The sequence below is a fragment of the Dermacentor silvarum genome, chromosome 9 (assembly GCF_013339745.2).
Source record: "Dermacentor silvarum isolate Dsil-2018 chromosome 9, BIME_Dsil_1.4, whole genome shotgun sequence".
NCBI classification, from domain to species: Eukaryota; Metazoa; Arthropoda; class Arachnida; order Ixodida; family Ixodidae; genus Dermacentor; species Dermacentor silvarum.
The window spans coordinates 85855614-85871247 of NC_051162.1; the positions used below are offsets into that span (position 1 = coordinate 85855614).

Here is a 15634-nt window from a genome sequence, read left to right on the forward strand (position 1 = left end):
TGGTGACGCCACGTTTGACATGCGACAAAATGTATTTACGTCATCACCTTAGACGTCGCGTGGTGACGTCATCACACCAAAGGTGTCGTGATGACATCATCACTTCATAAGTTAGGTTACGTGATAACGTCACGTGATGTCACCACTTCAAGTGTGACGTAACACAAGTGACGATGTCACCTGAGGACGTCATGTGAGGCCTCTTGGAGAAGCAACACACTGTGCACGTCCCGCTTCTTTGCACTGTCTCGGGATTGACCTATGATGACGTAACGTGACACGCAATTACGTAAAACTTTACGTCATCACGTGATCACACCAAAGGTCACGTGGTGACATAAAACACGTCAAACGTTACGTCACGTGATAACGGCATCGTCACGGGACGATATTGCCAAATGAAGTATTCTGATCACGTCATAACTTCAAACGTGACATCACGTGATGACGTTTTCGTGAAGTGACGATGTCACTTGATGACGTCATGTGATCATTCTTGGCGAAGCAGCACACTGTGCGCTTCCCGCTTTGCACTGTCTCCGGGATCAGCGCATATTATTTTGTCAGCAGAGGTCGCGCACTCGAAAAATCTCGACCAACTAAAGGCTGCTTCGCTGTAAAAATCGGAGGACACTTAAGCAGTTATGAGTTGTGAATGCGAAAGCATTAATGTTGAATTGAACGCCGCTGAGGGGTCCTTCGAGTTATGAACTCCTCGCGGGCAAGCGAGCGCGTTGAGATGCTTGGCGCGTTTTGATTTGGCCTTACGGAGGTGCAGTTATAACGCAAGTGAGAGCTTGCGCGGACAAGGAAAGCGCGGTTAACCAAAGAATAGCAGGCCCGTGCACTGTGCTTTATGAAGTCATGCTGCTTGGACGGAAATTTCCATTGCGAAGCCCTGCGTGACGAAAGCGGTAACGTCAAAATCAGCGCGGCTTACTCGTGAGCGTTCTTATTAGATTCTGTGGCAGTCGGGCAAGGTAGCATGACTTCATGGGTCCAAGTGCAGCGGCCTTCTACTATCTGGATAACACAGGCTTCCGAGAAAATGGTGACGTGGGGTCACGGCGATGCCCTAGCTCCCGTCACGCAACTCCTGGCGTGGCAGCGCGACAGCAGGTGCTCCCTTCGCGCTGTGTAGCGCCACGAGGGCACCTTGACAAAACTGTGCCGTGAATGCTATCAGAAGCCTCTCAAAAAGGAGTGCGATTACTGGTCTCTTGGGTGAAGGAGGGCCATTAACCTTCTCTTTATCAACAGCTCGTGTCCGGCGTGGCTCAAGCTTTCGTATTACATTGTGATATCTGCAGTCGAGGCACTGCCACGCTTTTTGGAGACACGCTCAAGAGCCGGCAGCAAAAAATAGCAAGCCCATTCCTCTACGAAGTCGTACTTCGCGGCGTTAGGCCTCCTCTGAGTCCTTCGCACCGCTTGTGATCCATCTGTTGGTAAGAGACCGCGTATTCATTGAAATTACCTTACGTACGCTAACGAAAGATCGCAGATGTCTCACGGCATTCGAAATTACCGCTACTTTACTGCTTCGGGATATATGCTATAACTGATGAAAAACAGTAGATGGTTGACCCCTATACATGTCGGAAGTGTAATAATAATACCGTGATGTCAGTGTTGTATTTGCATGCGTAAAGTCGGCATGCCGTCAAGTTCCATTAGAGCGTCCTCATATGAAATCTGGTGAACAGTGTGCGCTTGGTCCCCTAAGTTTCTACAACCGAGTGCCCATTACATAGCTGTACCTAGTGGAGGTAGTGAAGACTAAACAATGCATAGAAAAAAACAATATGTGTTGCGGGGCTGTAATTACAATAATAAATACAATTACAATCGTGATACATTTCACAACTGCGAAGTTCAAGTACGAACATTTATCACCGGAGAGCACCTACTTTTTTGTCCAATGAAACTGATCTGTTATCCCATAACCTGCGTTGCTGTTTCGCAAAAAGCAAATGCACATATTGTCAGTAGATGGTACAATGTAAAATACAGCTGGGTTCATATTTCACAAATGACTTAAGTCAGCTATTTTCGCACTACACAAAGCCTGTAAAATTATCAAGACAAGCTTTTCTTTCAGCTGTAGTTTGGCCAGATCAACGTTCGTGCTCTCAACTTCATCTTTTAGCAGAAGTTTGACATGCCACAAGCATTTGCCAAACAATCCATGAGCGCCAACTACACTTGAAATACCTTAAACGTCCTTAATTTCCGCATTTATAAGCCTTATTTGCAATAGAGAGGAATGTAAATGCGGCCCGTGTGCTCAAAATGGTACTTATGTTAAGCAGCACTATAGGGGCAGAATTAATTTGGAGTTCTTTAGCAAGGCGTTTCTAGTTTTCTACTTATGCTAATGTTAATGATAATTCATTTCATCAGTCAAAACAATGGACAGCTTAGATCTTTCAAACGCTCAAGGAGTGAGCCACTGTGTAACCATCTGTTATTGGTTCGAAGAGAGTTGCATTGGATAGTTGCGTAGCAAAAGTATGCAATATTTTTTAGTCGCGTATTTATTTTAAAGCTCCAGAGCAATACGTGACGTCAGTTATTTTAAATATTTAATTATATGGTGCAATGTTTTAACGCGAAAGCGTTATATGCCCAATTACGCGCTAAACCGCCGGCGTGACCGAAAGATGGTACCAAAATGGCTGACGGCGCAAAGAGGGAGAACACGCCAAAAATGCTCGGATTGACACCATATTTCTCAGGAAGGTTCCTGTAAACGAAGTAAATAATGACTTTTAAAAGAAATTTCGTACTTTTAGGTCTTTGTGGGAATCGAACCCGGGCCTCCAGGGTGCTAGACAAGCACGCTTCCCCGATGCAGCGATGGCTTCATGGTTCTGGCGGACTAAATGTGCCCCTAGTGCGTGCGTCATTGCACACGTGAAGTAGCAGCCATCTGGCTGACTAAAGGTGTGGCCTAGTGCGTGCCTTATTGGGCACGTGAGGGCGCATCCAATGGGAGCAGGTGGCGCCGCGTCATGAGTGTATAAAATGAGCGCGTTCATGACGTTCCGAGGTCTACAAACACTATAATGATTCCGCATTCCCAAACGTCAGTAGTCTTAAGTGTCTCTGTCAAATTTTTCTTTTTTTTTGTTCTTGCTGGGATCGCCTAATAGAAATGGCGCGCAACCACGAGAAGCTGAGTAACAACCCGGTAGGGTTCGTGTTCTCGCATGCTAACGTAACAACCACGACAAGTAACAACCACGAGAAGCTGAGAAGCTGAGTAACAACCCGGTAGGGTTCGTGTTCTCGCAGGCTAACGTATAACACGCTAACGCACGCTAACCTAACATGTATAGCGCAGCGCGATGGCACGGATATATGTGGTTGGTGGGTCGATTCCCGACACGTGTTAAAGCCACATCCGCAAAACTTATCAAAAAATAATAATATTTAAAAAACCAAGGTACACAGACCAAAACCAAAGAAAACAGGGCGATCCCTGAACTACCGCTCAATTCTTGCCCTCGTCCTTTGTTCAGTCAGTTCTGTGCTTTTCCTACCTTGAGCTCTGGTTCCAAGCAAGATGCTTTGCTGGGCTAGTTGGTGCATAGACATGAACGAAAGTAACGTAAAAAATGGTGAATAAAGAAGTGCGTTAGGATAGAGTGACATGCTCTCAACTGAAGCTTTATTAGAAAAGCTGGCACACATGCATATATACAAGTGCACCATGGCACCTAAATACACAGAATAAGCGAGTTGATAAACAGCAGAATGACTTCGGACATTCAAATTCACTTTAGTCAAAAGGATATCGATGAAGTACAGGTGCACTCAGTGCGGTGAATTATCCGAGGACTATTTTACAAAAGAATATAGCGCTGAGCGCGTCAGTACTCTGTCAATATCCTGATATCAAAGTGAATCAGAATTTCTGAAGTCATTCTTCTTATGATCAACTCGCCTCCTCAGTTGGTAGGTTTCATGGTGCACTTGTATATACGTATATGCATCAGCGGTACTAATGAAGCTTCAGTTGAGAGCGTAGCACTCTGTCTTTTCGTCCTTATTTCTTCCTAATTTCTTTTGCGCTATATTCCATCGCGTCTCAGGTCCCAAAAAGTATGCACCCGGAAAAGAATCGAAATAGGCGCTCAAAATAACAAGTGTAATGCAGAGGACAGAGGATAAAAGCACGTACTACACAGATGCCAGTCATAATGCCGAAATCAGCAAAGCAGCGGTCGTGGGCCATGACTCGACGCTTGTGAAAAATTACTTGGGAGTCCCAACGCCTCACGACGCGGAATTGCTGGCAGTAATGCTCGCCATAACGGAAATGACACACACATATGACACGATCACAATCCGAACAGACAGTCAAACCGCTTGCAGAGAATTCAAAATGATGACCTTCCTTACCACATACGCACAAAGCTCCACATGTACATGCATGCTCACCCCCTTCTACGCATACGCATACAATTGGTTCCAGGCCATCAAGGATTGCGAGGAAATGTAAGAGCACACCAGCTCACCCGCGCGGAAAATCCGGTACCTCCTATCCTTTGGCCTGTTGAAGATACTTACAACCCCAGAGAAGAGCAGAAGATGCAGCGCAAAGAAAGGATACATATTTTGAAGTCTCGCAGGGAAGCATCAACAATTCTCAACACACCATCCTACACGCATTCGAGAGAGGACGCCTCAATCATACGAAAAGCACAAACACACACATTACTCACACCACACTATACGCAGTATAGTAACAGGGACCCAGGCTCCCCCACTTGTAAACAGTGCGGGGCCTATCCATAAAATAAACACATCTTGTGGGAGTGCCCTGCGAACGCCATTTTTCAAAAACGCCATACTTTCCAAATTACCACACAACCAGCGTCCTGGCAGCTGGGAGGAGTGGACCACTCCCCCACGAAGGTTTGAAAAACTATGGTGGCCACTTCTGGTGCAGCACGTCAAGAACGTTCTGGGCCAGGAGGCATGAGCCTACCAGGAGGCCCGGACTTGGGCTTTAGTTCCTTCGGGGCTAATAAATGTTATTTCTCTCTCTCTCTCTCTCTCTCTGAGGTCCCAACGCGCATTTTCTCTCACTGCAACCACACAATACAGCCCTTTCACTCAGTTGTGTTTGAGAAGGTTAATGCATCGCCCAAACAGTTTCTTTACTTTCGTATGCAGGAACGCATCCAGCAGCTCTACTTCTTGAACCACATCACAAGGTCAAGATAACGTACACGACCCCTCAACGCCGCTTTAAAAAGGCTCCTATGGTAACAGGGGACGACTGTGGAAAATAAGGCACGAATAATTGAAAATGACAGCTGCTGAGCGCTGAAACAAGGTAAACAAAGTTTAAAGCAGTAGCAAACGTTTGAATATACAGCGTAGATTGAGAAAAACTACTGAAAATTATAAGATGTGGTTTACCACAGGGCTATAGAATCAAGCACAGTGAAACCAACGTTTTAATGAATACATAATGATGAGCATTTAGAAGAAGAAAGTATATTGATCCCATAAGTTTCTGCCTCCGATAAACAAGGTTTGTTGCCTACCATGGAGAGGACATCGAAGAAGCAGAACGTTCCCGCATTCGACATGGGTTCGTACTCTGCACTTTCTATTTGGAGTGGTTTCTACGGGACGGTGTTCGACTTATTCAAGTTGACGGTCCCGGCAAGGGTAAGCGAAGACCGGCAGATGCTTGACATTGGCTGCGGAGTCGGTCACGTTAGCAGAGAGGTCCTCCTGCCGCGGAGCCTGCCGTGCCGGAGACTGGTGGCTACGGACGTGTCTTCGGATATGATCGGCTTTGCGAGGGCCAGCTTTCCACACCCCAAGATTTCCTACGACGTTCTCGACGTCAGCAATTCCGATGACATAAAACGTCTTGTGGACACGTACGGTCGGTTTGAGCGGGTCTACTCTGTCTGTTGCCTGAACTGGGTGCAAGACCAGGCGTCAGCGTTCAGAAACATAGCATCACTTATGACCACTGATGGCGACTGCGTGCTGCTATATCCGGCCGTGGGCGCTATCCGGGGAATTTGGAAAAAGCTGGCAGCGACTCATCGATGGAGCCGCTTTGCCGACGTGAGTATCTAATCTTTCGTACAGCGAGTGAGTGAGAGAGAGGGGAAAAGAGAGAGAGAATGGAAAAGAGGTAAACCAAGGCAAAGCCTGTTTGGCTACGCTACACTGGTGAAAAATAAAGGGACAAAAAGACGAGAAATGGAGAAGGCAAGTTAACGACATGGACGGACACGTTCCATTATTGGTAGAACATTCATAACCAGTCTCAAAGGCTGGCGGATTTGAAGAAACAGATCATCGCTTTTGTAGCAGCCCATGAGTATGAGTGCCACGATCTCACCATCGTCTCCTGCGTGAGAGATCTCTCAAATAATCAGTCTCAAATGCTGCAAAGGACGACACTGGGATCGTCTTATGAAATGTAGCAACACAAAAGGCACCTCAAGAGTTCTTCGGAACCACTTGTATTCAGATCCGCACCGTCTGTCATCCACATAAGAACAAACATGATGCCTGGTGCTGCAGTTACAATGTGCTACCTCGTGAAGCTTTACTTTAATTTATTTGTTTGCTTAGATATGCTCCTACCTAGAGAGCACGTGGCATAAAGGGGTGGCTAAATGAAATACATAGTTATCACTGCAGAAACCAGGCTATACAGAAAACTACATTGACTGAAAGACTGAAGAAAGATCAGAAGGAAACAGGATAAAATTTCAACATATAATGTGATTATGCAATTAACTACCACAATTTTCACTTGGAATTTCGCTTATTGGACTGTCTAGGTTATTCTATCTTTATCCTGTGTGAGGAAATAACTAAAACGTGAAGCAATAAAACGCTGCTTAAACGGAACAACGTTTGTGAATCAGTGCTGCGTGTATTGCTTGCATTGCAATGAATGAGCAAGATGGACGCTGTAAGGGAGGTATAGACCCAAGCGCAATCTTGTGCAGCATGAGAAGGCGGTCATACGATCGCTGACATGCTTAGCGACGTGGGCTTGTTGGTTCATCCTTATTAAAGGGAGTTAAGCGCAAGCAAACACAAGTACAAAATAAGGCACGATTGACACACAGGCGCTGTGTCCCCGTGCCTTCTTTTGTTCTTCTGGGCTTGAATCCACAAAAACATCTTGCGCTAGAAGTTTTCGTAATGAAGAATTTTAGTCAGTCCGGATGCCAGAGGCATCATTATCGAAGCCGGCCAGCCAATGGCAAAGCGAACTTGCGAAAGAAAAGCTTTGTGAATCTGGCCCCTGTTTCTTTACTATTAACTTTCTTTAGTCAATACGATCACTGAATTATCAAGTGAAGGAGTTGATAAGAAGTTTAGGCGTTATATAACTTTAGTGCTTTTGTTCGTGTTATCTAAAATAAATTACGGTTATTTAGGGTACATTGCCATTATTAAGAACAAACGGTGTCGATTAGCTATAAAAATGTAGATGTATGGTCCTTTAAACAATTGGGCTTCAATTCACGCTGCGAAGGTGGTTGGGCAGCGAAGCTGTGGCATCACCTGATCCGACAGACCAATGTGAATGTAGTCAAGAGTTCGACGAAAGTTCGTCTGGTCAAGTAATTTGATGATGAGGAAATTGCGGTCACATGACTAAGTTAAGGTTAAAATAACACAGAGACGTTTCGGGACCCGTACAGGTTTCTTTGATCACACTAAAGGCGGGCAAGAGCTGCAACTAATTTTTACGCCAAAATGTGACGTAAAGAACGGATGTAGTTAGCAGGCAGATTTCTATCAGTCCTGTTGGTACTGCCTGATAACTACACCCGCACGGATCCCGAAGCGTCTCTGCGTTATTCTCCCCTTGGCTTGGTCAGTGACCGCAAGACCAATGTGAAGTAGCCTTGAATTGGGACCTGCCGAGCCTGAGCGGGACGCCGTTTTGCATATTGACGTTGCTGCTCTTTTCTTCGCTCATCGTATTCGCGCTGCTCTTCGGGCCTCCTAAATGTGCGTGGCTTGCTTTGGGCAGGAATCTCTGCGTCCTACCTAGCCTGAATACGACACCGCTGTGTATATTCACTTTGCTGTTCCCGTCATCACTCATCGTGTTCACGATGCTCTTCGTGAGTCCTAACTATGCATGGTATTTCCACAGCGCTAACGCAACCCAAATGAAATCTGTTGCTAGGCGGGTACTTCTCTTACATATGACAGTGTAGTGACATAACTCCCTGCTTCGAATGCTACAGTTGCCACTTCACGGCAGCTGCACCTTATGCAACCGTAATATTTACCGGAAAACGTTTCCGGCGAACGCTGTGCACGAAGGCGAGCTTACATTGCGCGAAAGCGAGCTACATTCGCATCATTTACGACATATTAACAAGATTTAAAGCAAATTGCATTTACCAGAGTTCTTTGCTATCAATAGAAGGGACCTGCAATTATTAAGGACAATAGCTTTAAGTCATTTCTCTGACCAATCGGTACCGGTTACTTATGAAAAACGTGATAATATGGACCTTTCGAGGAGTCATATTGTTTTAGACTGTGGCGTTCAGGCGGGACATCACAACCTTCTTCCGGAATCTTGTCTCACATCTTTGTGCAAATCGGCTAGTATAAGTTTGCTCGCATGATCGCTTGCCTAATGCGTTAAATCGTGAAAAAAACTTCCTCAATGCAAGGTGTTCAAGTTGTTCACAACGAGGAGCTTCCAGTTGACGGACGACGAGTCTCGCCTGGCGTACGCAAGGGACCTCCTTCAAGGAGCAGGCCTGTGCGCAAGAACTTGTGAACTCCTTCGAATCGACTGGCTCAACGCCGCCCCGCTGAATCAAATAGCCCGTAAGTTGAACGTTCCGTCGAATACGAAAATATAAATAAAGCTTCGCGGATCCGAAGGAGCGTGCAAACTTAAGGTTATTCGAAGCATTCTTGAACCCAACACGTGTGGTAATCGAATGTTATACCACTACCGCTTATGTGTCCTGCACACGTCTATATGCCTAGCTGGTTGGGTTTATGGGTGTTGTTGCGGCACGTTGAAAACACAACTAAACTGCGACGGTCCCGTTCTCGTCTTGTTTCTATCTCACGTTAGCGCTTATCGATACATGGAGTGGAATCGCGAACAAGCAGACAGTGTCACCTTAGTTTTTTTTATATGCAGTAGGATTTGCCGCAAGAGCGCTTATCTGTGCATTGGGCCACGTTGCGAAAATTTTTAGCCCTAGTTCGACTACGCTTACGGGGTGCACTACTTCCGCAGTTGGTACTCGGTTGGGACCATATAGAGCAAACTGACGCAGACATGGCCAGTGCGCAGTCTATATAGGCCAGATTTTTTATAGCCTTAGCGAGAGTGTCAGCCGCGCCGCTACTCTCGACATCAGGTGCTGCCTTCTGGTGAGGACTGCGGGAGACGGGAGAAAGTGACTTCACTTGCGGTGCGTGTTCGCATATTATTGTGTCTTTAGACGTGTTCTTGTTGAATCTGCCGAGGTGCTTGCTTTAGACGTGTTCTTGTGGCATCTTCTGAGCGGGATGTACAAAGGTCTTTCGTCCGGGTGGCACTGCGCCGTCGTTGGCTGCACAAACAACCAACGAACGAGGAAGCTGTCAATGCAAGAGAGCTGCGATGGACGTTCAGGGAGAGAAAAGATGTTTGTGTGGAGTGCATTCGCTGTGCAGACAAGGTTGCTGCGGCGCCTGAGAAACGGCACTATAGATAGTGCATTTAAATAGAACAGACTTCGTGCCCAGCAAGCTTTCTCGAGTGGGTATTCGTTTTGTTGTCGTGATCTGCGCGATAGTGTGCGTCTTGACTTCCCGTGCTGCGGGCACGAGATAACAGCATAACAGCGTCTTTATTTTGGGCCTGCGCGGTCAACTTTCCGGACGGTAAGCCGACGGAAGACAACACATAGACAAAACTGTACGAAAGAAAGGTAAGCAGAAAGCGTTCGGGTGAGCGTGTCGACTTCATAACTTGCGCAGTTATTGTTCCATTACGGAAAATAAACAATACTGCACAGAACTTGACAATTTTCGTGTCCCGCATTTTTCATCCACACAAATGAGCCGCATTCGAGTACTCGTGACCGCGAAAAGAGAGAGCGGCATATGACTACCATTCACATAAATGGCTGCGCACGCCTCAATACAGGACTTGACTTTTTTTTCGTTTCTTTCGCGCAACGTGTGGGTGCTTAAATTGCTAGAATTGTGCGATGCTCACACTCAGGCACATGAGAAACGTGTTCAGCCGTGCCTAACAGAGCTGGTACCCGCTTGAGCGATGTCGTACATTGCTACGCAAATTATTGTGTATTCTCGATTGAATACTAAGGAGAAAATAATAAAGCACCTGTGACTGACTGCACACGTGATATAAAATGTAATGCTTCTATCTTGTGCGCACTTAAGTGACCCACTAAATGACTATGTTGCCGACTATGTCTGTTGTCGGTGCGAAATGCTACTCATACTTACATACTTGCTACTCAGTCTTAAGTAAACACGTATGAGCTATAGCTTTCCCTATGACGGCGTGCAGCATGCAAGACATAAAATAACTTTATTGTGCTCACATCGATCGCTGTATGCGGAAAGCACATGACGATCGAGATGACAAAGCAGGGGACAAATGCCGCACAATATATGGCTGTAGTGAATGGCACAAATCTGATGGTCGTCGTTAAAAAGAAAAATTATAGCGTACAACAGGTAGTCTATTACCTTCCATACCAGTTCCTTAAACACCCAAAAAATACGTGCATAGTTACGCAGATCTCGCAGAAAAAAAAAGCTTGGCCAACTGCGCGACGTTTCAACTGCAGTGAAGCATACGACGCTGACGCTCTGTTGAAGCATATGGTGCTGCAGGGTTCTCTCGGCAAATTAACTCCGTGGATCATTTATGCTATCTGAAATGGGATCGAAGGAAAGAAGACACACTTACCGGCATTCAGAGACGACAAGACGGCTGCAGCGCTTTCGGAACCAGCCATCGCAAGCGATTGACAATCGCAAACGCACTGTGGCCCCCTGTCTCTTCCGCCCAACGCAGCTGAATGATTTGCATCCACCACGTGCCCATTCCACTACATAACAACGTTTTTTCATTGTTTTATTGTACACACAGTCCCAGAATGTAGTAACATTCCTTCTCATATTGCCTGTATAACCGACATTTCTTTTTTTCAAAACTGCCGTTCAAGAACATTATCTTTCAAGTGACGCCAGCTAACCGGACCCGTCATTATTTTTTGTGCTCATCCCTCCTGTAATGCTCCGTTTCTTAGGGCCTTCGAAGCAATATGAGTAAATTAATAACTAGGTCAAATAAAAATAAAAACACAGGAGCCCAACAATGCACAGCAGAAAGGGCATTGAACCCGAAAAAGGAAACAGCAATACGCACAATGGTCACATAAATGCACATTAACACGTGCCACGGAGGCGCACACAAAGTGAGGGGGCAAAAGCACATCAATTCAGATCACAGGAAACCATGTTAGGCCAGGTCGCGTAAAATAGGTGCAAAAACCCAAATACGAGTGTCCAGTCTCCAGCTCTCCAGTCTACAATGAATGGCACAGACTACATAAATTCGCCTTCTGGACGATATGAGCGCACTAAAGTTCATTAAAATTATTTATTTGGAAAGGTAATTCTCTCTTGTTTCAAGAAATGTGTGTGTAATTGAAATTTGTAATTGTTGTTTCAAGAAATGTGTGATTGTTTATTTCCATTCTTGCGTTCTCGCAGAGTACGCGGTGTCCATCAGCCCAGTCCACGACAAGCTCACCGCGGAGGAGAAAGTACTTCTTCAAGAGGATTTCGAAAGAGAAATGGAAACACTGAAATCGCTGGGAAGCGAAGAAGCTGATACGGCATTCTATCTTATCCATGCGACGCGCCATCGAGGTCACTAGACTTAGCGGCAGCCTTTGGTGATTAGGGTAGCCTTCATGGGAACTGTGCTGGTGATCCTTAATATAGAGCGATAATAAATAATAAACGTACGTCATCATATCTACGTTTCCTCATCCTGAGTGCCCGCTTGCAGTATCATTAACACAATACTGATACGGAATTCTTACAGCCCTCATTTGATCATCATCAGGGAAACATGGCTCCACTGTCGTATACCTGCTTACCTTATAATTAATGGTGCGTAATGTCCAGAAAGGATCTCGATTCACGAAGGGGAGGAATGTGCGTCATACTTAAAAGTTATGTTATTGCGATTTTGGTTCACTGTGACGTCACCGAAATAGTTTGGTAGAAGATGAAATTTAAAAGTATTTCCTATTAGAGGGTGCGGTGTATCGCCGACTTTCGACTTCCCAGACATTCCGGGACCAACTGAGCGCACATTTGTGTACGTGTGTAAAAAAGGAACACACTAATACTAATGGCAGGATACTCTAATCTACCGCACATAAATTGGCAGAAGCTCACTCAAGGTGGTGTTGAAAGGTACAGCACTGATAAATTGTTGGATTTATTGTTTTCCCTTTACCTAAACCAAATTGTTCAAGAAGATCAACGAATAAGTTCACCACGGTCTTTGTTGAATTTAGTGTTCCTATCCAGCAATATAGGTAGTCATCGGTTACAGCAGAGGAAGACATATCTGGTCGCAAAATGATTGCTTTGAGTATAGGCATAAGAGCGATGCTTCGTACGAAGCATGTTGTTTTCATGATAATCAAACACTACAAACGCGCTGATGATAATTCAGTTCTAGACTTCCTGGAACTCCGCTTCGTTCGATGAATTCGAAAGAGAAACAGCTGCAAACAATGGAAGAGTTGTGGAATTAAGTTAAGGCTGTTGTAAAGCATTGTGGTGAAAGGTTCATGTCATCCCGTATGATGGAATTGAATCACCACACACTGCGGAATAACCGCGGTATTATTCGCGTAAGACGAAAGCTGAAGAGATTTCCTATATAAATAAAAAGAACCCTCAGCTGAAATAAAGACATTTCGCACTCAGTGGAGACGTACTCTCGCACAATTAAAAAAATACAGTTCTTCGACCAAACAATGACACCTTTTAAGAAATTCCACAGAAACGTTTTGGAGAAACTTTAGCGACAGAAAAAATTAAATTCAAAAATATACTAAATGGAACGAAAATTTTGAGGAAGGTCGCTAGCATTGCCAAAAATTTAGATCAATTTTTACATTACAGTAGAAACGCAATGGTAGATGAATACGTTGAATACATGATACGATAACCTATGGCAGACCTAGTAATAGGGAGTTTTAGTATAGCGGAAAATGCCTACGTTAGCGTTAGCGTGCGACGCAACACTAACGCAAAGGAAGGCTGCAGTGCGCGGTACAAGGTAGTCTTTTAGAATAGCGGAACGGAGCAAAACGTTAACGCTAACGCAAAAACACTTGGGCGCCATATCGAGGCGGATAGAGCAAACATGAGCAAACCCTCTCGTTAAGCCTTCTCCGCCGCTAATCGAGAACGTATATTGAAAACAACGCCCATTTGTCACCTGTACGCCACTGTCGAAGCATCATCACACAAATCTAAAGCAAACACGAGCATTAGTAGCGAACGAATGAGCCGAACATTGCAGGCCGACGACTCAATAGATCGATGTGGACGGCTCTCGCTTCAACAGGCGCCGCCATCTTGCCCTACGTACGGAATCCCTTGCATACGTTAGCGTTGAACACTGTATTCCGGAAATAGCTTACGTATGTAAGAGTTCTGGCTACGTTTATGTTCGGCGCATGCGCGGTTTGCAGCACGCAACGTTAACGGTAAATCCTTGCGTTTGCTGTTTTCCGCTATACTAAAACTCCCTAATATCTCGAGAGGGTGTGCTTCAACTGCTGCTGAACTTAGACGACAGAAAATGTAGTGGGCGGACCACATTCCAACTTAATTTTACAGCGAAGCTTCCTATGGCTAGGATTCCACGCATTTTTCGTGTCCACAGATGTGCGTGTACAAAACTCAGCTCTCCAATTTGATGCAATATCTCTTCATTCTATGCGAAAGCTTATACCTTTCATCACTTGTGTATGCACTTTCTGTAGATCAATAAACACCATTTTCAAAATCAGTTGGCTCTAGGTAGATGAATGTCGCTATTCGCCCGAAAGGCTAAGCATCAATTGCGATAGCAAATTAGTAGAGAGCTAGTAAGGGTAGTAGTTTTATCGGCTGTATAAACTTGGACACATTCGCTTACTAACTAAATTAGCAAGCATGGTGTTAGCGCGCACAAGCAAACATGAATAGATCACACTTGATGACCGCACACAACCCCTGTAAAAACGCTGGCGTGAGCAAGCGTGATTGCACCAGGGACTGAAGGTTCGTGCTGTCTTTCGCTTCAACGAAAACTGAGCGGCAACCGCCCGAAGGCACGCAAAGTACCAGTACGCAGTTGCTGGCAGAGTAGACGCCGCAACCCCTCCCTCCCGCGCTGACTTCCCGCTTTCCTCCTTTCACGTTGGAGATTCATTCGCCAGGTCTCCTTGCGCCCCATTGCAAAATCCACATTTGGTGCTGCAGCTACACGTCGCCTCCCATAGGCGGAAAGTTTTCCAGGGGGGGGGCTGGGGCCTGACCAGCTTTCCGAACCCCACCCATGTATGCATATATATATATATACAAGCACATCATTGGATTCCTGAAGTTAACGCGAATCGGTGAATACCTTTGGACAAGCTGGGCCAGCTTTTTGCGGACTTTTATCACCTTCTTGTGTGCATCGAACGTGAGAACTCCGTTAGGCCTAATGCCACGTAGGCCTAGCGAGCCCGCCAAGTTGTCATGGCTGATACACGTATGGACGACGACGTCTCCTCGGAGACGGAAGACGGCGAGGAAGGAATGGGTTGGCAGGTGGGCACCAACCGAAGCTTGCGATCGGCGGGAAAGACCTGGGGAGCTGGTGGAACTGCCCATTTGACCCAAGAGTTACAAGGAAAAGAGATCGCCAACAAAGGTGCCGACGGGGCCGACAAGCTGAAGCGCTGGATTGTGAGAGCATCAAGGATGCCGCAACTGCCAGAGGAGCACAGAAAAATCATTGTTAGGCCTCGGGGACGCCTCAACCTGAACAAGTTCAGCACTACAACTATTGGAGAAGCGATTGTCGAGACGGCCGGACTTACAGAAGACCAAGCGAAAAGAGACATCGTCTGCCCCAGCTTCACACAGAATATCGTGGTGGTTAGTACACCGGACTCCGATCATGCCGAAAGGTATGTGCGACTCAAGTCTATTACTGTCATGAAGGCGCATAATGAAGTCAGCGCTTATGAAACGGCCCCGCCACTCTACGTGCAAGGGGGTTATTAGAAGAGTGGACCTCAACAACAGTCAGAATGTTATCACGAAAAAGATGGTGTATGAATACAACCCAATGGCGGTGGCTGCACAGCGTATCAAAGCAACGGGCTCGGTTAGTGTGCTCTTCGACGGATTCAAGGTGCCCAATTTATCAAATATGGGTCAACCCTAGTGAGGTGCTATCTGTACAGAAATCAATTTGACTATGTTACGTATGTGGAAGAATTGGACACAGATCAGACGTTTGTCCCACACCTGATGTGGTGCAATGCAGCGGATGCGGTGT

The 15634-nt window shown here is 45.8% G+C and overlaps 1 protein-coding gene across 1 annotated transcript; it reads left to right on the forward strand.

Annotated features, from left to right (window-relative positions):
* Positions 1-1308: 1308 nt before the first annotated feature.
* On the forward strand, positions 1309-12048 carry LOC119464830 (juvenile hormone acid O-methyltransferase). The gene is made up of 4 exons (XM_037725732.2): positions 1309-1448; positions 5185-6099; positions 8697-8856; positions 11782-12048. Exons 2-4 carry the CDS (start codon positions 5563-5565, stop codon positions 11946-11948), a joined length of 864 nt encoding a protein of 287 aa, XP_037581660.1. The 5' UTR covers positions 1309-1448; positions 5185-5562; the 3' UTR covers positions 11949-12048.
* The last annotated feature ends 3586 nt before the right edge of the window (positions 12049-15634 follow it).